At 39.0% G+C, this 27,188-nt stretch overlaps 1 protein-coding gene across 1 annotated transcript; it reads left to right on the forward strand.

The window, feature by feature from the left end:
- Window positions 1–1,373: 1,373 nt before the first annotated feature.
- On the forward strand, window positions 1,374–23,740 carry LOC102683627 (ribonuclease inhibitor). Its single transcript, XM_069180572.1, is given in 8 exon segments — window positions 1,374–1,462; window positions 1,848–1,928; window positions 5,345–5,518; window positions 6,001–7,082; window positions 8,430–8,601; window positions 12,392–12,565; window positions 15,727–15,894; window positions 23,464–23,740. Coding segments are annotated over 4 exon segments (552 nt in total). The 5' UTR covers window positions 1,374–1,462; window positions 1,848–1,928; window positions 5,345–5,518; window positions 6,001–7,082; window positions 8,430–8,569; the 3' UTR covers window positions 23,642–23,740.
- Window positions 23,741–27,188: the final 3,448 nt, after the last annotated feature.

The following is a 27,188-nucleotide window of genomic DNA, read 5'->3' on the forward strand; positions in this document are numbered from 1 at the left end:
TAGCTTTAGTCAATTAGGGACACACATGGTCACTGCACCTAAGCCCAGTGTACAGATGTGGAGAGAGGAAGTTAATGAAAAACTGTGCTGGTGCTCTTCACAGGGTCGGAGGTTAAAGGTCGAAGGTTAAAAACGAAGGTTATCGGAACCCATCCATGCATCTCTGAAGAATGAGAGGTCAAAGACTCAACTAATAGAGTTCACGGATGAAGCCACTGACACTGACCCCAGGTGAGGACACTGTTGTCAATTAAGTTTATTTGTCAGCTGGTCATGAAATAAAAAATCTGTGAATTGGATGATCATTGAGCTGGACTCCCTGTAAGCTGTATGGGTAGCAAATTGCCGACAATGTGATGATGATGGTGGTGCTGGCAGTTGTAATGATTATTGTTAATAGGCGTGTATCCATCACTCCATAGCATAATTATTGGTTACAAATTCCAGACCCTAGTCTGTGATTCCTGTAGTCATGTAAGTTCAAAGTCAACAAGGTGAAGTGCAGAAGAACTGCTTCTGTCCTTCAGTGTCCTGCACACTCAGCACACAGGACCCTGTCCAAGTAGTGCCAGTGCAGGACGAAGAAGGTGAACCACCTGGAATATCTCAGTGTCTCTTCTGGTGGACAATGCATGCAGTAGAAGGAGACATCTAATCATCTGAGTTTCAAGTCAGAGGATGAAGGTCTTGTTTTGTCAAGGTGCGACCAGGCTGGCGTGCAGTGGTTTCTCCACAATAAAACATCACACACAGGTGTCTCCCATTGCCAACATGTTGTCCAGGTCATGTGGAGACCAGAAAATGGTGACAGGAGCAGGACAGTTATGTCAGCAGCTTTATCTGTGAAAGAGCAGCACTGTTGAGGATCAGCTTTATATTAATCACTTCAGACTGGACAGATATGAGTCTGAATCTCTGTTTTTTTTTTTAATTTTAGAGAAGCAAACATGCACCTGTCATTTCAAAACAAACATTCTCAATAAAGAAAATATGCGACACAACAAAATACCAATATATTCACACAACTAAGACAGTTGTCTGGGTGTTTATTCTCCTCTACTGATCTCTGTTTGTGGCTGTGTGACTGTACCTTTTTTTTTTGTTAAGGAGCAGTGTAGTCAGGATATCTAAAAGTATTGTCTTTGCTCACAGTTTTGCTGGGCCTGGAGAAGTGTGCTGTGATTTCTGCACTGAAAAGAAGCTCAAAGCTGTGAAACACTGTGTGACCTGCACTTCCTCCTACTGTGAGATACATGCCCGACAGCACTACATAGTCCCAGTGCTGCAGAGACACAGACTGGTGGACATAAGTGAAGACCAGGAGCCCAGACTGTGTCAGCAGCACCACAGAGCTCTGGAGCTGTTCTGTAAGACTGACCAGACTCTTATCTGTAGTCTGTGTTCAGTGCTGGAACACAGGGGCCATGACACCATCTTTATGGCTGAACCAGCACTGACACAGGTAAGAGACTTCATTTACTCAACTGCTAGCTGATATCAGACCTGTACTAAATATTGACACTCTTTACACCAGCTGATTAACAGTGAAACTCTAGAGATCTGGAGAGACCATTGTGACTGAATTAATACACACATTACTGAGGGAAACTGGATGTCTGTGTGCTGTTTTATTTCACATGCAAAGTTGAAAAAAGTAGAGATCACAACTCAGTATTTCAGTACAGACAGATTGAGGGATGGTCTCTCATTCGTACTGTATAACTGTTGTCACTATGAATGTTGTCACTGAGTTTCTATGAAATCTTCAGATCTCTTGATTCCTTTGTACTCTGCCAATTTTACCTCTTCCTGAAGTCTCACCTCTCTCTCTACTCTCTGTGTCCAAGATGTGAGGAGAGCTGTCACTGAACTGACAGAGGAACTTCAGGATTTCTGCACAGCAGAATTGCAGGAGACTGACTAAACAGGTTAGTATGTGAGAGTAAGTGTCTGTTTCTTTGGATTGTCCTTCTCCAGACAGGCACACATACTGTCTCACACATTGAGTTAGAGCAGGAAAGAGCAGGTCAGTGTGTGTGAGAGTGTGAAGGATTTTAATTTACTGTAACCAACAGAAATTGGAATAATTGTGAATTTACTTTGATGATTGTTAGTTATCAAACATAATATGTTTGATATTATGTCTCACACATAGGTTATAAATATACAGTATACAATTTATTGATACAATAACGAAATATGTGTAACAAACCAACAAGAATAAAAGAATATATTTGTGGATCGATCTGCTGTGATACACATTGTTGATCATTTACTCAGGGATTAAAAACAATAAATTACTACTAAATTAAAATATATACACTAATGTATTATTGTCTACCTTGTAGGTTATATCAGTCTCCTATATCATATATCGGATATCATATATATATATACAGTATATCTCATATATAAGATGATTTGTTTGATCCCACATCCACTACAACTCAGCGAACACCTCAGTTGCTTTCTTGCTTTCAATGAATGTTGACACTAGATGCTGACCACTGTCTCAATCTATTCTTACACACTTCAACAGCCATACCAATACTATACAATGTACTATTCAGTAATTATACACAAAATAAAACACCTGAGTGAATTTATTTGATCATTTACTTTGTGTTTCCCAGACATGACTGCATTACGCGTTACTCACAATTTTCCATATAAAAGCACAAGAAGATACGCAGATACATGTGTATGAAAACAGAATGAAACAGAGTAACATGGTGTCCTGTGGTGACTGTGTTATGAATACTCTACGTTTATAACCCACAGAAGGAGTTCATCACACAAATTGTTCTTTACTTGTCTAAAGTAACTTAACTTAGTTACAGAAGGCAACTTTCAGAAACTTTTTTTTTCTATGGAACTTATGGGAGATTCTTACATAAAGCTGAACCTTACACAACACAGGGAAAGCTAGACCTTGTATCAGGTCTCCTCATAGTTTTCTTTGTTCAGGACTAAAAAGTTCAGTTCTTTCAGAGGCTCCCAATGCAACACATTTCTTTTAATTGTCACTTGCTAGAGGTTGTGACAAAGGGATAAATTGATCCATAAATTGGTTCATTAAAACGTTTAAAACCTAAGGTGACTGTGACAGATTCCCCTTAGATGGTAGCTGAGCACCTGCACACATTAACTGGAGACTGGATTTTGACTGGATATTTTGTATTCTAACCCTAATTCAGTCCCTAACTCTTTGTCTTCTTTAACTTTTTTGTATCTTACAAATGAGTAGCAGTGGAAAGAGACCTCAACTTGATTATTTTCATTTTGGCCTGTCAGCCTACCCTGTCTTCTTTTTTAACCTGTTTTCTTTATTAACTCCAGGAGTTACTTTCTCCCAAATAGCTCACTCCCTGATGAGACCAAACTGAGGCACCGGTTTCTGCAGTACACTAATACATAAATAAATCGTAATCATAATTAATCAGGTTAATTTTCACAACTTACAAGTTATCAATATTTTCTAAAACAAACTGAGAAAAAGGAACAGACAAAAAGTCTTTTTTCACTTTCATTAGTAAAGCCTTTCTGATGTACCCAGGGTGCCTTCATCATAAACCGATAATAACCATCTCACAAACCTAAATATGACCTAAAAATCAAAAGCTGAGCAAAATATATAAAATTAGATGTTGTATGCACTGAATAACAAGTTATGTACCTGCTAAACCACTGCTAAACCAAACTCATTGTTATGTCAGTACCTTTCTTTAATTCTCTTTTATTACTTCCTTGTATTTCCTGTATTTCCTGTATTGGTGCTGTGCTGTTCACCTTGTTCTGTACTGTACATGGATTTCTGCTGGAATTCCTGTTGAAACTGCTACAGATTTGAGAGCATTTTCATCACCACATCTAGCTCCTCTTAGTTTTTCCAGTTTGTTCATCTCTGCCTCCACAGCTGCTTCTAAGTCACTCACATCACAAACACTAAGGTAACCACTTTATTAAAGTAAGTACTGCTGCGCAATGAATAGGACCCCATTCAAATCAAATAAAACAGGATATAACAGTAAAACTTCCTTATTTTAAAGGAACAGGTAACAAAGCACCTCACAACGAAGAAGGCTCCACAGCCGAAACGTTGTGTTCCCTTTCTTTTCTTTTCAGGATGGAATAAACCCATTACCTGTTCCTTTGCAGCCTACGTATGCTGACGGAGCTACCTACTTGAACTACTTTCTTATTTTAATTCTCAATATGCACATAATGGAAGTTCCACAAATGAAATCTCAGAGAAGATAGAGCTTCCATTTTTTAATTCATTTCTAATGGCAGGTGGCTAAGTAAATAGTCTCCCACCTACAGTAATTCAAGGAAATTGACTTTGGGTTACATTTGGGGGAGGGGATCCATATTAATGAAATTGTTGTTAGCACAACATGATTAGTGTAGGAAGTCAATTAACATTTAATACTGTACCAACTTGTCAACATCTTGAACTAATTCAACTCAGATTTTTCTCATGCAAGATAACCCCTCTGTGTAAACTCATGAGAGGGTGGGTCTATGAAGCTGTAAGAGTGCAAGACTTAAAATTAATCAGCAGCTATATCACTCTGCAACTAACAAGTGGCAACCCACTTAAGCCAAGCAGGTGTGAGCCTGGCCAGTACCTGGATAGGAGACCTCCTGGAAAAGTTAAGGAAGAAGTTTCTGGAAGAGGTGTTAGTGGAACAAGTAGGGGGCACTCACCCTGCAGTCTGTGTGGGTCATAATGTCCCAGTATACTGAATGGGACACTATATTGTAAAAAGGCACCGTCCTTCAAATGAGACACAAAACCAAGGTCTCGACTTTCCATGGTCATTAAGAATCCTAGGACATTTATCGAAAAGAGTAGGGGTGTTAACCTTGGTGTTCTGACCAAATTTCGCCTTGGCCTTTACCACTCATGACCTCCTAAGAATCCCAATCTATTTATTGGCTTCATTCACTCTGTTCTCCTCCCCACTGATAGCTGATGTGTGGTGAGTGTACTGACGCACTATAGCTGCTGTCACATCATCCAGGTGGGTTCTACACATTGGTGTTGTTTGAGGAGTACATTAACTTTAAATTGCTCAGTGTTCAGAGTGTACAGGAAAGCAGTGATATTTACTGTAAATGTAAGGATTATTATCCTTATTATTATAAACTACTGAGACACTGACTGAAGACACCTGGGTCCATCTGTTTTGATTGTTTCTCATTATTGCAAACCTATACACCTCAGTATCAAAGGGCACAGGTGACTCTATAAGAGAGCGATCATCATATTACACTGTCAGGATTTCTCCTGAAGTCTCACAGCAAACTGTACCTTTATCATGTGTTCTGTCTGTTTTAGGGTGGATGCAGACACTGAAAGACAAACACAAGGAAGTCTTGAAGAGGAAGTTGTGTCTGAGGGAATTGCTAAGCCAGGAGAGCAGACCCTCCTTGATAACATCTACTGTATACACATGCATGGATAACTGAAAGCAACTGTGCTGAGGTCAATCATGGACATGAGGCCAGGCAGGTAGAGACAATCTCCAAAATCACAAAATCAGAAATCCGCTCCATCAAGTGCAGCGATATTTTCAAGCCACTGCCAGGACAGAGCAAACCCATCAGGACTGTACTGATGAAGGGAGTCACTGGCATCAGTAAAACATTCTCTGTGAAGAAATTTATCCTCGACTGGGCTACTGGAAAAGACAACCGGGACTTTGACTTTATATTTTTTCTTCCATTCTGTGAAATTAACTTTATCCAAGCAGAAATGAGTTTACAGGAACTAATTCAATGTTTCTATCCAGAAATAAAATCTCTTGATAAGATTTTGGATTGCTGCAAAATCCTTTTCATCTTTGATGGTGTGGATGAAAGCAGACATTCTTTTAACTTTGAAACAAACCAGATCTGGTCTGATCTGAAAATGTCGACATTGTTAGATATGTTGTTAACAAACCTCATCAAGGGAAACTTTCCCATTAACACTTCCATCTGGATCACTTCCAGGTCAGCTGCAGCAGGTTTGATCCCTCCAGAGCTCATCAGCACGGTGACAGAGGTCCAAGGGTTTGATGACCAGCAGAAGGAAGAGTATATCAGAAAGAAGTGTAAGACCAGAACTCTAGCAAACAGAATTATTTCACATATAAAGACACTGAGGAGTCTTTACATGTTGTGCTATATTCCTGTTTTGTGCTGGATTGTAGTTAGTGTTCTGGAGCACACATTGGAAGAGAACAGTGAGGAGAGTCCAAAGACATTGACAGGTCTCTATACAAACTTTCTGCTTGTGTTACTGACAGCAAAGGAAGGGAAAGAGAAGAAAGAAAATATCCTCATATCAAATCAAGAAGCAATTCTGAAGCTGGGAAACCTGGCGTTTGAAAGTCTGGAGAAAAACAGATATCACTGTGTTCCATGAAAAAGATCTGAGAGAATATGGCATCAATATCAACAACTCTTCTCTTTACTCAGGGGTGTGCAAGGAAATATTCAAATAAGATTCAGTCTTATTTGAGGAAAAGGTGTACAGCTTTTTACACCTGACAGTCCAGGAATATTTTGTAGCTCTGTATATTTTTGGATCTAATCACAACAACTATTTTAACCCACTAAAGAAAAAATATAAGGATTCCACTTTAAAAAGAAAATCTAAGCTCACTTTGAATAAAAATGCTCTGGAAAGAGCCATCCAGAGCAGTAATGGCCACCTTGACTTTTTTGTCCGATTCCTTCTGGGAATTGAAATGGAGAACAACCAGAAGCTTTTGAAGGGATTTCTGTCACACTCACAAGATTACCCCAGTGATATCCAGAAAACAGCAGAACATATCAAGAAACGAATTAAAACAACTTCCTCTCCTGAAAGATGCATGAACCTTTTCCGCTGCCTGAGTGAACTGAAGGACCAGTGTGTTAAAAAAATTCAGGACAAAGCCTCTCACCTTCCCAGTGTTCAGCACTTGCCTATTTCTCTCTGCTGTCTGATGTCTTTGTCTTTGATGTCTTTGATGTCTTTGACATGAGTAAATACGCCACATCAGAGGAGTGTGTATGGAGATTAATACCTGTGGATAACTACAACCATGGTAAGTACCTCACATTTACTTCACACATTGTACATCAAGATAAGATGGTGAGTCAAACTGTCCCTGTGAGGGGACGTCTCGTTAGGTGCTCAATGGAGTAGACATGTTCATCCTCTGCTCTAGCACACTTTTCATTTTTTACCATTAAAACCCAGAATTATTTGAACAATTCTTGTATTATTATTGACTCTACTGTATTTAACAGAATGTCTGAACCTAAAGGTAGAACCTCAGAAGCTCCAGCAGAAGGAGTCTCCCAAACTGCAGATTCCGTTTTCTTTGGATGATATAGCTGCAGCTACAATGGCAGCTGTATTTTGGAAATGGAAAACCTTTACATTGCCTTTTTAATGCTGACATTCAAACTCTATTGTGGCTGTGAGTCACAAACCTAAATCCACTCAGTTGTCTGTAAACTTGCAGGGCCAGCATCTTCTCGTCCTGCAACACACAGCCAAAGACACAGTTTATTGTTGTCATGGACAAACTGCTCCTGTAGTTTTAGCTCTAGTTTTTGTATAACTGAGAAGAGCAAATTTGTACTCTTCTTTTCCAAACAAAAAAAAAAGACAAAGATCTTTTAGACTGCAGTTCTTATCTCCTCTCTGTTGTGATGGTAAGGTATTGACCAAAGTACTGGTGTGAAAGTTGAGGTTGAGGTTGAGGTCCACTCAGTTATTTTGCCATACCAAACAGGATTCCTTAAGGTCTTTATTTTAATCTGAGGCTTTTGTGTCCAAGTCCATGTCCATGGGATGATGTCCAGGTTATTCATAATCTGATTCAGAGAAAGCACTTGACCAGGTGGAGTGACATTATTCATTTGTTTAATCTGAGACTCTGGAGAATTTGAGTTTGGTCCAGACTTTATCTCTTGTATTAGAGTGCTTTATAGCTCTCTCAATGCCTTGGTCTGAACTAATCATTTATCCTGCAATTACGTTTATCTGTTCAATGGCACAAGACAGGGTTGCCTTGTTGGCCCTATTTTTAGGTTTGTAGAGTTGGTGAGAGATTGAAGGGTTGGTTAAGAGCAAGATCTAGCTAGAATTCCTGTAGTAAAATTGTGGAAATAAATAATAATAATAAAAAATAACAAACAATTTTGTTTGAAGAGGTCTGCTGTTTTCACAATGAGACATGTGAGTCTATGAGTCAAAGTCTCTTTTTGTTTCCCTTTTCCTTTCACTGTAGCTCCACGTGTGTCTCTGTTTCCCCCTTTTGAGTCCTAAAATTGTATCATCATTCTCATTTCACCCGTGGACTCTAAGATGGGTATAGACATGACGTGTATTATTTCCTAGTTGGGTGCTGTAGTCAAGCTGCTGTGCTCCTTTTTGTCTGCAGGATGGGGAGCTGTAAACTAACAGAGAGATGTTGTGAGGATCTGGTCTCTGTTCTACAGTCAACACTCCAATCTAAGAGAGCTGGATCTGAGTGTCAATAAACTGGGGGATTCAGCAGTAAAACTGTTCTTTGTGGCTCTGATGCATCCCAACTGTAAATTAAAAACACTAAGGTAAGTTAAGACTGGTAATTTCTTTTTTTATTGTTTCTATAGTGGTGTTAAGACACACAATATTCCCCTTTTCACACACTGCACGTCAAAAAAGGAAACAAAAATACAAAACAAAAAATGAAGGGAGGCATATAGAAAGTCAAGAAACTAGTAGATCATTTTTCTTGTCTGTGGCATCTTTGTTACTGTCCCACTATCAAGAGACTCAAAATGTAGTCCTTCACATTTTGACCATCTTTTTTTAAAAACACATTGCTGATTTCTAATTCTGTGGGTAAATTTCATTCATAGTCTTGAACGTACCACATTTGAACACTAGGTCTAACTTTAGGTAGTAGGTTTAACACTAGGTCTAACACTAGGTCTGGCTATAACCACTTTCTACTAATTTGCGTCATGGATGCTAAATACTATCATAGTTATTAGAATAGTATTAATAAATATAATAAGTATTATTATATAAATATTTAATAATTATTATATAATAATTATTAAGAAATAAAGACATTTCTGCCTCTGAAGGCAGTTTATGCATTGTTTGTTCCTGAATAAAAAGTTTTCAGTTTTGATATAATGAGGAATTCTATTTTTATTTTCTCAAGAAATTCCTTCCACAACTTATTTTCATACCACAGCCATTCAGAATACGCATTAAAACTTATTGCAGCAATAACCTAGTGCTGAGTAATTCTATGTGATCCAATGGCTACAGACGATAAATATTGTAGGTGCCACTTGTGGTACTGTACATTAGATAATGTAAAATGTGAAAATATTCATTTTTAAACCCACTTTAAAGGGAATATTAATATGAAAACATGTAATTAAAGGGAAATCTGAGTAAAATAAAAATAAGTGTCTGAACATTATGAACAATATTAATTTATTGATATGTCTATATTTATATACTATAACTGAAAGTGGTAGTGTATTCCACTTTCTTAGTAAACATCGGCATCCAATTCTTTAACTCATTTAGTTGTGATTATTTTGGAAATGCTTTCACATGTTCATTTTGACTACATTTTGCTGTTGTTATTGTTGTACTAGAAAATGAAATGTTCATAGTTTGAAATGTACAGGGATAAAATGTTTGCCTACCACTTAGCAGGTCACATGCTTACTTTCTGGACAATTAATTAAGTTTAATTTTTAACAATGACAAATTTTTCTCTAATTATAAAATATATGTATACTATTTTGATATTTATTATATTATTATATTATATATTATATTATTTTATATATCACAATATGTTATATAATATAAAAATATAATATTAAATAATATTAACATAATATGAATAAATTAATGACATGAATGAGTAAGCAAACATGCATACTGTCAATAGTGGGAGTAAAAAACAGATATATTGGTTTACAACAACCCTTAAGCTAAAATTGCAATTGAAGTTTGTCTATATATTGTGTACAGTGTATTTTCTTTTAAAAACTAATAATTACATTTGCTATGTATAATATATTTGTATAATAAAAATCTAGAATAATTAAGAATAAAAAGAGAATAAACAACAAAAAGTAACACCTATGTTTGATAATGTGTGATCTCTCTCCTTCACCTTCTTTCCTCTTTTGTGGACGACAAACTCTGCAGAGTGAGAAATGTGAAAAGTGGAGGAGGAGTATGACAAACTAGAGTATAAGTTATTATTTAACTGACCATCATGTTCTAAAGTATGAATATACATTTACAGATTTATACAGTTTAAACTTGAAGAGCAGGATTAGGTACAAATGGTTAGAAAAAAAAACTGTGTAACTGGTGGTAAATGAATGATTACCTGAGCAAAGTAGTGTCAAAATGAGCAAGGAAGGTTGTCGAGTTAAATACTTTCCCTGAAGTAATATCCATAGATATCCAGCCACTCTTGCAGACTGCCTTCATCTATATTCAATTATTTTAATATATATATTATTTACACATATTAATATGTCCCCTAGCCACTAGTAGCCACTAGTTCACTGTGCCCGCTAGGGTATTGGAACAGACAGATAGCACACAGGCATTGCTTATATCTTAGGAACTTCAATTCGTACAAAATCCACTGGGCAACTTCCTGACATCTGAGTCACATATCTCATTATGTGCTTTTCTTCTTTATTTTCTTACAGCAAATCATTTTGGGATTTTTATTTTGAGATAAAGATGCATATAAAATAAATATTTATTAGTGGTGAATTAAAGCAAATTAAAATGAATTAAAAACGTCTCATACTGGCACTTGGGACTAGACTGGGGATTCAGTCTTATTTTATTTTTCAACTGACATAAAAAAATGAAGTAGGAAGAAACATAACAAAGTGAGGAGGGAGGCGAGAGAAATTCAGACTTCAGGCACAGCAACCATAAAGACTAAAGGGATTTTTTTTTTCTAAGATCAGGAAAAGAATGAAGTGTTAACTTTTTCAAGTTCCTTAATCACGAAACCATCACTTACAATATTTTATCCAGACACAAACACTCACAACAGGGCAAATTGACTCAGAAACAATGTACCTCCCAACATGGAGGATCATGTTTGCTCCCTTGAGTTGTTATTAGGATATATATCATGAACATTTTTGAAAAAAGTTAAAAGTTAGAAGTTTGGTAAAATTTAGGTTCTCATTAGTTTAGCGTGTGTTCATCATAATTTAATGAACTTCTCATTATATTGTTGATACATCAGCCCTGGGAGAACTTCTTCAAACAGCATCTTTGTTCTACCGGGAGCTCCGATTTCCTCCCACAGTCCAAAAAGATATACTGGTGGCTTCTAGGTAAATTTGCCCTGGTGTGAGTGTGTGTCTGTATCTGCCCTGTGATGGACTGGTGTCCTATCAGGAGTGTACTGTACCTCATCTTGTGCCCATTGCTTGCTGGATTAGGCTCTGGCTCTCCCATGACCCTGTACTGAATAAAGTGGTTAGAAAATGGAAGGGTGGGTGTATGCAAATACAATGTGGAAGACATTCTCTTCACATGTTGTTTAACATATGAAAATTTTTAAATATTCCCGCTGTCTGTGCGTGAAAAGATAGTTTTTACATTTTGATATGCAGATTTATTAACTGCTTTTAGTAAGTCAACTTAATACAACTTACAGTGGTGATTGTGAACAAAATGTAATTCAATTTCCTGGTACTTTTTCCATGTTCGAAAGTATTCTTTAATGCAGAAAAGTGCTCATTCTAAGATTTTTTAAATATGTCATTTAAAAGACAAGATGACAGATTAAATGTTCTTTGAATTGGCTATTTACAATGGATACAATAAGAAACTGATTACTTCTTCATTTTAAAAAAAATATTGACACAGCTATGAATTACTATAACATATTAGTTTCATTTATATTTATTCAATTTAAATGCTATTTATTAAACTTATGTATTAACTTTTATTGCTTTATTAAATAATGTACAGTTCTCCCTACCATTTTATTCACGGGACTTACATCACCCTTATCAAAATCACCTTATACCTTGAAGAGGCACTATATTGATTTAAAATCTGGAAAAGTACTGATAGAGATCTATCTGGATATATTACTTGTATACAACAGGTCGCCTGCACACAGGGATGACTTACATTCTGCTTTTGCTACATAAAGTCCTGAAATAGACAGTTTAACACTTACTGACAATTTCTTCTTATCTTACTTCTTTCTTCTTTATCCCAACATTTTAAACAGATATTATCATCCTCATCCTTGGACATTCAAAGACAGGTGCATACATGATGTTGTATATTATTGCTTAGTTGTGTGTGCTTCTGTCGTTTTGTCTACAGGATGGTGAAATGTGGACTGACAAAGCGATGCTGTGAAGATCTGGTCTCTGCTCTTCAGTCTCAATACTCCACTCTGAAAGAGCTGGATCTGAGTGAGAACAACCTAGGGGATTAAGGGATGAAACTGTTGTCTGCAGCTCTGAGGGATTCTAAATGTAAATTAGAAACATTAAGGTAAGTGAACTGGTGATTTCTATTTTATTGTTTTTTGTAGTTATGGTGAGACACACAACATTCTCTTTTTAACATGCATCATAAAAGAAGAGAGAGAGTAGAGTTTACTGTCATATGCACAAGTGCAATTAAATGCTTTGCATGTACTGTATGCTCCTATACAAAGACGTCAAGGAAACACCAAAAACAAGAACACAGAACAGGGGCAGCAACAACAACAAGTTAAATAACATACAACTTAGAGAAAAAAACATCAGTGTGAGCCAGTGAAAGGGGCAGAGTTCAGTAAACTGACAGTTTGAGGGAAGAAGCTGTCTCTGAGTCTAGACGTTTGTGCCTTTATGCTCCTATAGTGCTGGCCAGAGGGAAGGGAGGAGAAAAGTGAGGATCCAGGATGACTGGTGTCCTCAACGATACTTCCAGCCTTCCTGAGACAGCGAATAGTAAAAATGTCTGATATAGAGGGGAGCTGTACTCCAGTGATGGACTGGGCTGACCTGACGACCCCCTGTAATGCCTTCCGGTCAGAAAATGAGCTGCTGCCAAACCACTCTGTAATACCACATGTGAGCACACTCTCAATAGCGCACCTGTAACATGTGGTAAGGACAGTTGAAGACAGTCCAAATGTTTTCAATTGTCTGAGGAAGTAAAGGTGCTGCAGTGCCTTCTTTGTAGCTCCAGTTACATATTTGGACCATGTTAGGTAGTTAGCGATGAATGTACCCAGGAACTTGAAGCTGCTAACCATCTCAACAGCCACCCTATTGATGTGAACGGGGTGTGGTCCCCACCATGCTTTCTAAAATCAATGGCCAGCTCTTTGGTTTTATTAACATTGAGCGAGAGATTATTGTCAAAGCTCCACTCCACCAGGCTCCTGAACTCATCCCTGTAGGATGTCTCATCATTAGCATAGATTCGGCCAATGATGGTGTGTCATCAGCATATTTGTAGATGGAGTTGGATCTGTCTGGACACACAATAGTGGGTAAACAAGGAGAACAGCAGAGGGCTAAGCACACAACCCTGAGGGGCACCTATATTGATGGTCAGCGTGGAAGAAAGTTTCCCATCTGCCTTCACAGTCTGTGGTTTGCCAGTCAGAAAATCCATAATCCCCCCGCACAGAGAGGTGTTGACGCCCAGGTCATAAAGCTTCCTCACTAGTCTGGAAGGAACTATTGTGTTAAATGCGGAGCTGTAATCAATGAAAACCTGTATTTTATATACAGCTGAAAGAATGTGAGTTAAGATTTTGCTACCTTGGCATAAAAGTATTATGCATTTTATTTGAGGGTCTATCTCTTTCACTGTTGCACAAAATTGTCAAAATGATGAAATCGGGATCAATAACACTAGTGTGCAACTAATTTGCTGTGAATTTTTAAGTCCAGAATTTGTCAGAGCTCTTCTCTCAGTCTCTTGTTACTGTTTGTTCTCTGAGCTTTGAAGTTCCTTTGTTTTGACCTTGGTTTTAAATTTGTACCCTCTGCTTTTATCTTGTTAAGTTAAGAGATAGATAAGATCACTTTATTACCCATACCCATTTCTTGCATTAGGAATTTGTCTTTTTGCATAACCCCACTTGCTCTCCATGAGACACACAGGCGGGGAGAGAGAAGCTTGGGGTCAGAGCATAGGGTCAACCATTTACAGTTATACAGCACCCCTGGAGCAGTTGGGGTTAAGGCCTTCCTCAGGGGCCCAACGGAGTAGGATTCCTCTACCAGTCACAGAATTTGAACCAGCAACCTTCCAACCACAGGCGCAGATCCTTAGCCACAGAGCCACTGCTCTGCCCACCCCATGCCTTGCTAGCTGGACAGGAGGTGTTATGGACCTAAAAGCAAGGACAATAAAGTCCAGTGGAAGGTGGCTGCCTCACAGCAGTATCAACTCCACTTTGCAGCCACTGATTCAGAGCAGAATTCAGGACAGGGCCAAGTTGGTCAGCCTACACTGGACAGACAGGGTGCATGCTGCCAAGGCAGTCAACCAGAAAGGGCACCTGATACTGGGTTGTTTGGACCACACAATCTTCAGGGGGCTGTTCCAGAGACCAGGCTAGTGCATGCTCTCAGTGTGGATTGAGGAGGTGCACCAGGGACCAGGCCCACCGATGATCGGGACTGGTGTGGTGTAGAGACCAGGCCTTCCTGTTACACATAGCAGACCGAGTCAGTTCTAAAACATACAGCAATAGACAGGGTTCCCAGTCCAGGCAAGTCAGGGAATCATCACGTGAGGACTCTGGACAGAAGAGATGGTAGACAACCAAGGAGAAGCTGATCATAAGACGTATCTTTACCTTCATCTAATTCTCACCAAGTTCTAACAGTAACAGAGTGGAAATGTTTCAAAAATAGAGTAGGGCTAATAGCTTGTGATTATGGAATAATAAACTATTAAATTTGGTGCTTAAATGTATAGTAATGACCTGATAACACATTGAAAGTGTGTTTTATTTATGTTATTCTCATATTATCTAGTATTAGTATCATCTAATACTATCACTAATAGTATCACTAGTACTGTATCTAGTATTCTCATAATTCTCTAGTACTTCCATTGCCTCTCCTACAGTTCACAATTCACCCTCTCCTATTCACGCTGAGCTCCAGCACCTTGCAGATTGAGCACTGGTGAAGGTCTCTGCTTCCTTCTTTCCCTTTTGTCCTTTTTCCCCTTGCACACATCCACGGGGTAATACTGACAGGGTCTGGGTACCTGTGTTGTGACAGTGTAATAAACAGTGTCTCTGTGATCGGTGCTCATAAATGTGCTGCTCAGCCAGGATTTTTACCTCAGCTACACAGACTTTCTCCTCTCTGTCTCTCAGTTAAGTCTCTCAATCACCTCTGCCTCCTGGGCTCCTGGCTCCAGCACTGTGCAGCAGTGACTCACATTGTCAAGACAGTAATAGAACTGTTCAGTGGGTGCAGTGACAGGTATCAGTGTCCTGTTACTATGAACATGAATAAAATTAAAAAGGACATATGGGAATAATTTAGTTCTGAGAAAGGTAATGATGTTACCTGTTATATGATGTTATATTTTGTTATATTTTACCGTTAAGTTTGGTTTTGTAGTGAACATTTAAAATGAAAGATGCAGATGAGCTGTGCAGATGTTCAGCTGTGCTATCTTTTTGTCTGCAGGATGGGAAGCTGTGGACTAACAGAGAAATGTTGTGAAGGTCTGGCCTCTGCTGTTCGGTCACCTCACAACAGAGAGCTGAGCCTGAGTGAAAATAAGCTGGGGGATTCAGGAGTAAAACTGTTGTCTGCAGCTCTGAGGGATCCCGACTGTAAATTAACAGCACTGTGGTAAATGAACACTGTGGGATTGTGTTAAAAGAACATTATCTTTTTCTTCCTTCATGCATAGTTCAGTCCATGCCTCTTCATTAATTACCCTCTTCTCTTGAGTCTATTAGAACTGAGGATTCAACACTTGGAATTCAACGCAACAAAAAAAATAATGTCTAATCAATCAACTTTCAGGTGTCCCCAGAGTCCTGCAGTAGAACTAGGATTAGGTACCAAACCTAATTGTTGTGGGTGTGGGGAATTTTATCTCAGTTGCAGGTGGGGCAAATTTACTGTTCTGCGGGAGTAGGTGGTTAGATATTTAGGATATAACCCCATATCCTAGGATTTTTTTAGGATATCTAACCTAAATATCTAACCGTTGTAGGCATCCTCTCACAAGGCACCAGTAAATGTAGGGGTTTTATGCTTAACTGGGACAATTATTAATTGTAGCAGAAAGTCACAAAATGATTTTTCTGATGGCTATTAGAATCAACCTTGCGGGATAACTCAAACAACGCACACACACAGATACTAATACACGAGAATACATTTATTAATACAATAAATGTGCATATAAACATAACAGATCTTATCGTGAGGGTTAGCAGAGTACAAAAGGTATATATTCAGACACTAAGAGTTACAAACCAAGAGGGACATACAGATGCAGCCATTCAAAGTGCGCGGTACAGACACGTACCGGAGGTAATTGGCTACGGCCAGGGGCACTCGTCGGTTGGTCAATCGTAGAAAGATTTAAATGTCTTTACTGTGCCCGTTTTAGTATTGAATATTTATATGGAATTTTACCACTGAAGGGAAATCTTAGTAGCTGAGCATAAAAAGAATAGGAACATACTGTAACGCATGTGAAGGCCATAAACAATATTAATTTTGGAACATAAACATACAGTATATGGCTGGTCTCGGTACTTTAAAGAAAACATACACACCAGTATTTCATTTCTCCCTAAACATTTTAAGCATCGAAGTCTTTAACTAACGTGATACTGGAGTCAACAAGCACACTTTTAGAATTTGATTAAAAGGGAATATAATATGGAATCAAGTATCTAAAGAAATTAATAACGATATAATTATATTCATGTACCGCAACACAAGAATTGTACATGCTATACGATTTTGTTGATGTTTTGTAGGGTTTTTTCAACACTCCTCATGTGACCTCACCAGTGGTGCTGTGGGTTAGGTTCCTGACTACCATCTCACACGCTGGGTGTTTGAATCCTGCTGGAGTCATGACTTTTTTTTTAACAAACATTTCTCTAAAAAAATAAAACGTTTCCCTGGCTCAGAGATTAAATAAAACTTCACTCGCACCAAACAAATTTATATTTCTAGATATCACAACATGATCGAATTTAAGTCATTTTAATAACAATGAATAGTCACCTATGCGTTACAATATAAACATTTATATTGATTTAAATCGCGTTTAAATCGCCTTTATTTAAAACCCATAAATAAAGCTGATACTGTTTATACTTTTAATTATTTAAAACTGTATTACAGCAGCACAATGCATAATGCAACGTAAATCGCTATCTTTGTCTTCTGCGTAATAATGTTCACCTCTCTGTCCAGCAAATTAACAATAGTAATAATAATGAACTTTATTGTATATGGCGCCTTTAAAGGTGGCTCCTCAAAGCGCTTTACAGGATAAAAACAATAACAACAATACTGTCAGGCTGGGCAAACGATTTTTTTTTAAAGAAATACAAAATGAGATATAATGATGTGTTCCGGCTTAGACATTAACGAAGAGCATAACACGTGGGCGGCGTAGCGGTCGGCTCTGGCTTTCCCATCTACTGTATACCGATACACTGCAAGTACAACCCCCCTCTCTGCGGGAGTGCTGGCTGTGACGAATTAAACCGGTTTCACAGGTATTTTCAAAGTTGAAGGGGGCGAGATTTCCAGCGAAAGACACCTCCCCCCCTCCAAAACCAAGTAAGTACAGTACTTACTAGTTAAGAAAGCTAGGCTCCTCAATGAAATCACTTTAACATGCTAATGCGTTGGTGTAACAATCTGGGCGTGGCAAGCTTCTAATGTCTCCCGACTACGGCGAAAGGAACCCTTCTTTCATTGGAAGACAATGAACATACTCTAGCCCTAAACGAATCAATAGCAAACATGGTTTACATAAAATACATTTTTCCAAGAAAGTTTAGCCTTTGTCACTAATGAAACCACTAAATAAAGACATAAATATAGAAATCTTAAGATTTTTAAAATACATGACTTTGCTCAAATTTATTTAAAAATAAAAACGATTACAAACGCCAGCGGAGAGAGAGAACAGGGGAGGGATGTTGGTTTTGCATAAGGGGCGGGGCTATGGAAATGAGGTCTATTTGGGAATGTGGAGTTACATGTTCTGGCTGTTTGTGAATTATATTTAAGGTTCCTTTGATAAGGTTTCCTAGGACAGCTCCCAAATGGGGATGCACTTAGCTAAGCCTGGCTATCATGATCAGTGGTCATCCATTGGCGCCTATCTGTCTAGGGAGTGCCAGATGGACATCTGGACTGCATTCCTAGGTGTTAGGAGTAAGTGACTCATATCTCACCTTGATCAACCAATCAGGGACTGGTATGGCCGAGTAAGCCACGTGGGACTCTGATGCCCATGAAACTTTCAGCCAATGAAAGAGCTGAAGTTCCTCCAGGTAAAAACAGGCAACACAGAGGGCCTGTGAGACTATTTGAGACTGTTTCAAGGAGAAATTCTAAGGAGAATCTCTAAGGAGAATTCCAGGGCAGGACGGCCCAGGAGCAGAAAGGCTCCCAAGGGCAGGACATTCTCGCAGCACGCCTCCTGACCATCCTGAGACTCAGCCCGGACAACCAGGGAACGGCCAGTGTGTCCGAGTGCCAGAACTTTCCTTTGTTCTAAGAGTCTAGAGCGGAGGTTGCCAGAGAGTAACCAGAGGATCCACCAGCACCAGCACCAGCACCAGCAGCAAGCCTCGTGAACAGGTCGGAACTGTGGACAGCTGAATCACTATTCAGAACTAGCTCTTCATCAGGAACGAACCGGTCCTCTTCCTGACCTGCCGGGACCCACAGTCATCTTTTCTCCTGTGCACAAACTGTGCTAGTTAAAGCCAACACTAACTAGCCGGTCAGTGAGCATCAGCAGAGCACCGTGGCAAGCAGCACAGCACAGCCTGGCACAGAGCCAGAGAGCCCGCAGGAGATCTGAATCCCCAGAGATTGGATGAGTATTCAAATTCAATGCATTACAGCTCTAGAATTCAATTGTTATCCCAACCAGTTGATATCAATTTATTTCCTAAGAGTTATGTACTTGTTTTGAGTATCTAATGTAGAAGTTGTAACCAAGTTCAATTACGAAACGGTCTAAATGAATGATATACTGAATACTTCGTAACTGACTGAATATATACCTTTTGTATTCTGATAACCCTCTCGAAAAGATCTGTTAGGTTTATATGCATATTCTATGTATTAATAAATGTATCCTCGTGTATTAGTACCTGTGTGTGTGCGTTGTTTGAGTTATATCGCAAGGTTGGATTCTAAGGCCATTAAAAGAATCAATTTCGTGATTTACTGCTACAATTAATAATTGTCCCAGTAAATACCCAAACCCCTACAGAACTGGTGCCTCGTGAGAGCACACTACACTCCTATTCTTTTTATGCTCAGCTACTAAGATTTCCCTTCAGTGGTAAAATTCCATATAAATCTTCAATACTTAAACGGGCACAGTAAAGACATTAAATATACATATACATACTGTATACAGTACAGTTTGCATACAGTAATATGTTTATGTTCCTAAATCAATCTCTTTTATGAGCATGTGAAAGGCATGGTGAATCGGAGATTCTCAAAAATTACTGTACTTTGCATGATAGGAAAGAAATGCGTGATTGCGAAATGCTGTGGTGTTACTTTTACAAAGACGGTCAATGAAAAAAAGAATGTGGACCAGGGCAATACTTTGAGTTTACAGCTTGTCCAAGGTCATTCATTATTAATACTATTAGTAATATCTTCATTTAAGACTTTGATGGCGACAGCTCAAACATGAGAGGTTGAGCTTTATTAGCTCCACCTCGCGGAAATTCCGGATACTATTATTTTACTTGCGGTACTATAGGAGAATTTACGGTAACTCGCGGTAGACTGCGTAAAGCGCACCGCAAAATAATGTGGTATCGCCCGCTTGTTTTGAATGGCTGCATCTGTATGTTCAGTATATCATTCATTGAGACCGTTTCGTAAATGAACTTGGATTACAACTTCTACACTTGATACTCAAAAGCAGGTACATCACTCATAGGAATTAAATTGATATCAACTAGTGTTGAGGTAACAATTGAATTCTTGAGCTGTAATGGAGAACGTTGAATACTCATACAATCTGTGTGGATTCAGATCTCCAGCGGACAAAGAAGCAGTGGCAGGCTTGTTGCTCTCTGGCTCGGTGCCAGGCAGTGCTGTTGCGGCTTGCGACGTGGTGGGAGAGATTTCTGCTACGATGCGCTGCTGATGCTCTCTGAATACCAGCTAGTTAGTGTTGGCTGAAACTAGCAAAGCTCGTGCACAGGAGAAAAGTGACTGCGGGTCCCAGCAAGTCAGGAAGAAGACCGGTTCATTCCTGATGAAGCACTAGTTCTGAATACTGATTCAGCTGTCCACAGTTCCGACCGTAGTTCACTTGTTGATCAGGTGAGGTTTCGCGGTGGGCTCATGAGGGCTAACCTCTGGTGGATCCTTTGGTTACGAGCTGGCAACCTCTGTTCTCAACTCTTAGAACAAAGGAATGTCCTGCTACTCGGACCCACTGGCCATTACGTGGTGGTCCGAGCTGAGTCGGAGGATGTTCTGGAGGAGCTCTGAGTCTGAGAATGTCCAGGAGGCGCCCTGAGGGACTCTGCACTGCATGTTTTACCTCCGGTCATTCATTGGTTGAAAGTTTCATGGGCATCAGAGATCCACGTGGGTTTAACCTGCCCTACCAGTTCCTGATTGGCTGATGATGAGTAACTATGCACTCTGACCTTAGAGTTGTAAACAACTTTGAATAAGACTTTCCCTTGGAATCCCAGACTTTAAGGTGCCAGAGATGACCATTTGTCAGGGTGGTTGATGTGTCTCAGCTTTGGGAATTGTTCCTTATCAGGACACTCTATGAGCTAGAAAAACATCTTAATTGTGAACCAAATGGAATAGCCTTTCTGTATCAAGCACCACTTGAGATAAGGGAGAGAGAGACTGGCAAGGGAACAGCAAACTGAATTCCTGTACTTAATTAAGCCTTGCTCTTACACCGTGCTAATATAATGTTAAAGCTCCATGAAGATAGTCCCTCTACAAACAGCACAAACAATGAAACCCACCACATTCATTGGTGTTGTTTTGTGCCGTAGAAAGTAGCATCCGAGCTGCTTTCATTCCTAAGATACAGCTTCTTATTGTATTTTATAGGGATTCACGTGACTGTCTACAAGGAATTTTACTGTTAGTAACACACTCCGGATAGTTTTTCCACCTACAGTATCTGGACCTAGTCCGGATGTTCTTAATTACTGAATATGAAGATGTTCTTATGAAGATAACAATACCTGCGATTTGCTTTCTCAAATGTCCTGTCTGGGGGAGTGATGGGTAATGATGTTTTGCATTTGAATAATAGCATTTCTTGTGCGTTTGTTTGAATAGTAAAAATAAATCTGTCTCCAATACCTTAATGTAACCACATTACATTTGTTCTTTTTAAAATAATTTTAGCCTTAAAAAGAAACATTGGGGAAAAAACAGATTATTAAAAAAAACTAGTATGTCATACAATGTAATACATTGTAGCTGTGTTAGTATTTTTTTTATAAATGAAAATAGTAATCTAGGGAGTTTCTCATCATAACCTTTTCAAATAAATGTGCTGTTCAAAAGATGCTTAAACTTTTAACCTCTTTGAACTATATATTTAAAAAGGTTAAAATAAACAAATTGCTGTGTTAAAAGACCAGTGTTGTACTAACATTTTTTGCAATGCTAGTACATAAATATGAAAAATTATGTGTTTTGTTAGTGGCACTGTAGTAATAAGTTGACTTAAGTTGTTCTAACAAATCTGCAAAATAACACTGGAAATGCTTCAATCACAAATACAGAAATCAGTTATATTTGAAAATATTTTTTTGCCTAATTTTGAGGAGAATACCTGAAATGGAACATTTTTACAATTATACATCGACCCATCTATCCATTGTTTTAACTCTGCATTTAATACAAGGTCACAGGGGAGCCAGAGGCTGTCCCAGCAATGGGAGCAAGACAAAGTACACCCTGGATGGGACGCCAGGGCATCACCGGACACACACAGACAAAAACACACATAACAAACTTTCCCAGAAGCCAATTAACCTACTAGTATGTGTTGGACTGTGGGAGGAAACTGCAGCACCCGGAGAAAACCCATGCAAACTCCATAAAGATAGCATCCCAGGAATTAAACCCAAGGTCATCTCAGTGAAGTTGATCCTTCATCAATTGTTTTTGCTAGAGAGTTTTCCTAATGGTAAAGTTTCTAGTAGATAGTCACGTGATTCCCTCAAAAATATAAGGTTCTATACCAGGAATGAATGGAGCTTGGACATTATTTCCAATGAGATTAATGGAGCACTAACAAATGAGATCTAACAAATAACAGATCTAAATAGCACAAATCTTTGTGCTGGGAGGGAGCACAAAGAGGGCATCTTCATGGAGCTTCCCAATCTACAAAACAGAGTACCTAATCACTCTCTCTAAGACACTCACTTGTTAAAATCACTTAAAAAATAAATCAAACACAGTCAGAATCTTCTGGTAAATATGCATATGTACTCTGGGCAGCAGTTCATTCCGGGAAATCTGGTCCAGACCAACATCTCTATGTTGTCTCAATCTCACACTCTCCTTCCTTAATTCTGCAGCTTTTCTCAAATAACAGGCCGACATCTTGGCTCAAGACAGCTGTTCTGGGTCTGGGTTTTGAGCCATGTTGCTGCTTCCTGTAGTTACCTGTCCCTATGTTCACTAATCACATTCATTAAGAAGATTATGCAAGAGTTATAAGGAATTGTTTGTTCATAGTTAAATCTTAGTTACTGTGTGAATAAGTTTGAATATTTGTTTTCCTTTGTGTTACAAGAGGCATGGTGGCGCAATGGTTAGAATCGCAGCCTCACAGCACAGGGCCTCTGGATTCAATTACAGACCTGGGACGCTGTCTGTGTGGAGTTTGCATACTGGTCAGACGACTGTCTTCTGAAACAATTGGCTGCATGTTACCATGTGCGTGTTTGTGTCTGTGTGCCCTGCAATGGAATGGCATCCTGCCCAGGGTGTATCCTGTCCTTGTGCTTGTTGCTTGCTGGAATAGGCTCCAGCTCTCCTGCAACCCTGATTTGGATAAAGACAGATCTTTGGTTCCATTCGGTTAGTTTAAGTGACCTGAAGCTTGATCTTGGGAAAGAAAGCTGTGAATGGGTTCTGCAGATGTTCAGCTATGCTTTTTTCATTTTTTCTCTGCAGGATGCTGAGCTGTGGACTAACAAAGAAATGTTGTAAGGATGTGGCCTCTGTTATTCAGTCACGACACTCCAGTCTGCGAAAGCTGGATTTCAGTTACAATGACCTGGGGGATTCAGGAATGAAACTGTTGACTGCAGCTCTGAAGGATCCCAACTGTAAATTAGAAACACTGGAGTAACATTCTCGTCCTCCTCCTTTTTGGCTCACTCCAGTCCATTCAGCTACTGTCTCTTCTTTAATTTACCCTCTTCTCTAGAGTCACTCAGTGAAGTGGAACTGATGGAACAGATGACACTTAGAATTCAACTCAATAAAAACAATAATGTCTAATTAACTTTGAGGTGTCCTGAAGCAGGATTGGGATTAGGTAGGGGGACATCCTTATATCTTTTGCAGGTGGGACAAATTTACACTCCTGATGCAGTAGGTTGTTAGATATTAAGGACTCCAAGGTGATATAGGGCTTTTTTCTTTCAAATCCATGTTGATTAAGTCCTGAGAAAATATTTTCAATTTGGAAAGGGTGCACTGATAACATACAACTAGGAACCAACTTCCACAATGTAGAGTACAAATTGAGGAAACTAATTAATTATACAAATTATACTGTTACTGTTACATAAACCACTCCACATTTCAGCACAGTGTGAGGCAGTGCTGGTGATTGCTTGGCAGATCAGTGGTTTAGGTGTTTACCATGGAGAGGAGCTCTTGAAGAAAACTGAGTGAGTTTTAAAGGGTGGGAGTTTATCCAAAGTACTAATCAAAACAGTTTAAATTACTGAGTATGTCAACTGTCGTAGATGACCCGTCTTGTTAAAGGGGAAAACTAAGTACAACATGAGTACAATTGTACAAGTACAATCAGAATGGTTCACAGATTTCAGGTTTCTAAACAAATTTTGCATTTACATCTCACTTAGGAAAGAGGAATACAGACATCAAATAATACTGTACAGCTTTGTGATGAGTAATTTGTAGGTCAATGTCATGAATATTGCAAATTTTAGACGCATTCTGGACAGAAGCACAAACAGGATCAAGGGTGTGAACATAGACATGGATGGGAAAATTCACAGATTGAGTGAGATCAAAGCAATCCAGGGTGGACAAAAAATGTGAAGCAAACTAACAGCTTAAGGAGTCAACATGAAAGTTAAAATCACCAAGCATTAACACTGGACAGGTTATAGTGCTTAGTGTTGTCAGCAGTACAGATAAAAAGACTTAGGAGGACGATAAACAAGTAGAATCAACAATGACTTGGGGCCACAGAATTTAAAGGCAAGGTATTCAAAGGAGGTGACAAAGCAAATAGAGAGCTCCTTGATAATTATACTGTATCTTGCCTGTAAACTAGAGGCCAAACTGTCACAGTGACCAACAGCATAGAGCGTGGTTAGTCTACATGAGTAAAACCTGTTACCAGGTCTCAGTCATGCACAGAATGTCAACGCATCCATCAATGATGAAATCATGTAGCATTTGTTTGTTGAATGTTGAAATCATGTAGCGGGTGTTTATGAGTGCGAACGTAATGTTGAATCAATTTACCAGCGAAAGAGGATTCCTAAGGCGATGGAGCAGCCACATGTTTGGTGTTTATTCCTGGTTGTAGGAGCAGCTTGCTTCTTCTGTGGTTATGCCAGTTCGATCAGATGCTTGGAATGCAGTCAGGTGCTAAAGACACAAAAAACAGTTTAAATTATTTTTAAGTTACATAGAATTCACTATTTCAGTTGTACGTAGGTTTATGTTAAAAAAACACTTTCCTGTTTGCCAAATGCCAACACTGACTGATGTGTGGAAAATGTGACCGTTAAAACAAACTGTTAAACAGAGAATAGCTGTCTCCATCCAGTTTCCATCCCACCCCTTCACAAACCTTATATGTAACGGAAGCCGGTCCAGGCTCCCGTGAAGCGTAGTTTAGGACCCTTTGCAGATGGTATAATCTGGAAGTAGGTGGAGAAGGACCACAAGGAAAACATGATTAGGATCATGATGGGTTGACAGACAGGGGACAGTGATCCGGTGCTCGGGGGGTGTGGCGCAGGCAAACAAGTCCAAACAGTCCAAGGGGGAAATTTGGGGTGCATTCCAAGGTCCAGATGCCGGGAGAACCATCCAAGACAGACAAAGTTAAAATCCGGAACGGGATCCGGAACCGGAACAAGAAGTTAAAAGAAACTAACAAGGCTAGGCGCTCCGAGCCCAGATGGCCAGGACGCTGTGATGAAGTCTATGCCGTCGGGTCTCTCCTGGACCTGCTGATAGGCGGGCTTCCGGGCGTCCATCTCCCCGTGCTGAGCGAGGAATAGTGGGAGTGCTGGTCTTAAATAATAACAGGCAAAACAGGGGGCAGGTGCACATAATACACTAAAATACGAAAGGGTCGGAGCGCCCTTAAGAGGAGGGATGACGATCGGGACATTATACAGTAGTTACACTAGTTATAGAGCCTATAGAATATGTTTTATTTTTTTGGTTAAGTTTAGTTTATTTGTCCCATGAACAAGTGCAAATAAAATCCTTATTTGCATGCGTGCTCCAATACAAAATACATTGAGAAAACACCAAAACATAAATAATAGAACAGCAGCAGCAATAAATAATAGAACAGCAGCAGCAACTGCAAACACATCAAATAACATAAAACATAAGTACGAGCCAGCACTTCTATTAATGCATTTTGTCTGAAAATGTCATCGGACACTTGATGTGTGACAGAAAACACTCTCACAAGATTGAACACAAACAGCATGGTCTGTTGAGAAACAGCATGGTCAAACAGTATGTTGACAAATCTACGTTCATCTCTCCAAAAGTGCTAAAATGAGCATACATCTAACTTTGTTTCTTGGGAGCAGCCATTTTGTCCAAAATATTTGAATTTACACATCAGTGTGATAAATGTTATCGGTGACAGTGATTCCAAATAGAAACTCCCACTAAAAATAATGCAGCCAAACAAACAAACAAATCCTTTTTCTTCCCAAAGAGCTTTCTTTGGGGTAGCATGTTGTAGAAAATTACTGAACAGTGTAGCGCAGATATTATTTTTTAAATTTAATTTCCTCATGGCCTATTAGACTTTTATTCCATGACCCACGTTCAATTACACATCCTATTAAAATCCCACTGTGTGTCATTAATCATGGGCCATAGGTTGCCAAACTCTGGTTTACAGGCTTTTACATAATGCATCACCCCGACGATCTTTTTGAGATCTGTAACGGACTGTTAAAACTAGATATTTCAATAAGTATCAGCTCAATCAAATGTTTCATAATGTCTCATTAATGGCTTCATCTACTTTTTCGTTATGCCTACAATACTGACATACTGTATCAAATTTTGTTTCTCTATTAAGAGCTGAGTGAGGGGGTGGGGGGGAGTCCTGCGGGACTCAAAATATTGTGTGGGGTTAGGATTTCTAGGGGGAGCAGGTGGTAATGAGGAATGGAATAATAATTCAAAACATGGCTTTACACTCATACACATCTTTGCAAAGAAAATCTGGGGGACAACAATTCTGGTGTCAGAATTATTAAATACACTTTTTACTATATATTTTTTACTACACCTTATACTATAATCAAGTTTGCATTGTTTATCACTTGCCCATAGTATGTAGAAGATATAAAATATGGATATTAATACAAACACCTGATCTTTTTAACAATAGAAAAGGTCAGTGTTTCACATATTGTACTTATAGTGTA

This window comes from Lepisosteus oculatus, chromosome 18 (genome assembly GCF_040954835.1).
Source record: "Lepisosteus oculatus isolate fLepOcu1 chromosome 18, fLepOcu1.hap2, whole genome shotgun sequence".
NCBI classification, from domain to species: Eukaryota; Metazoa; Chordata; class Actinopteri; order Semionotiformes; family Lepisosteidae; genus Lepisosteus; species Lepisosteus oculatus.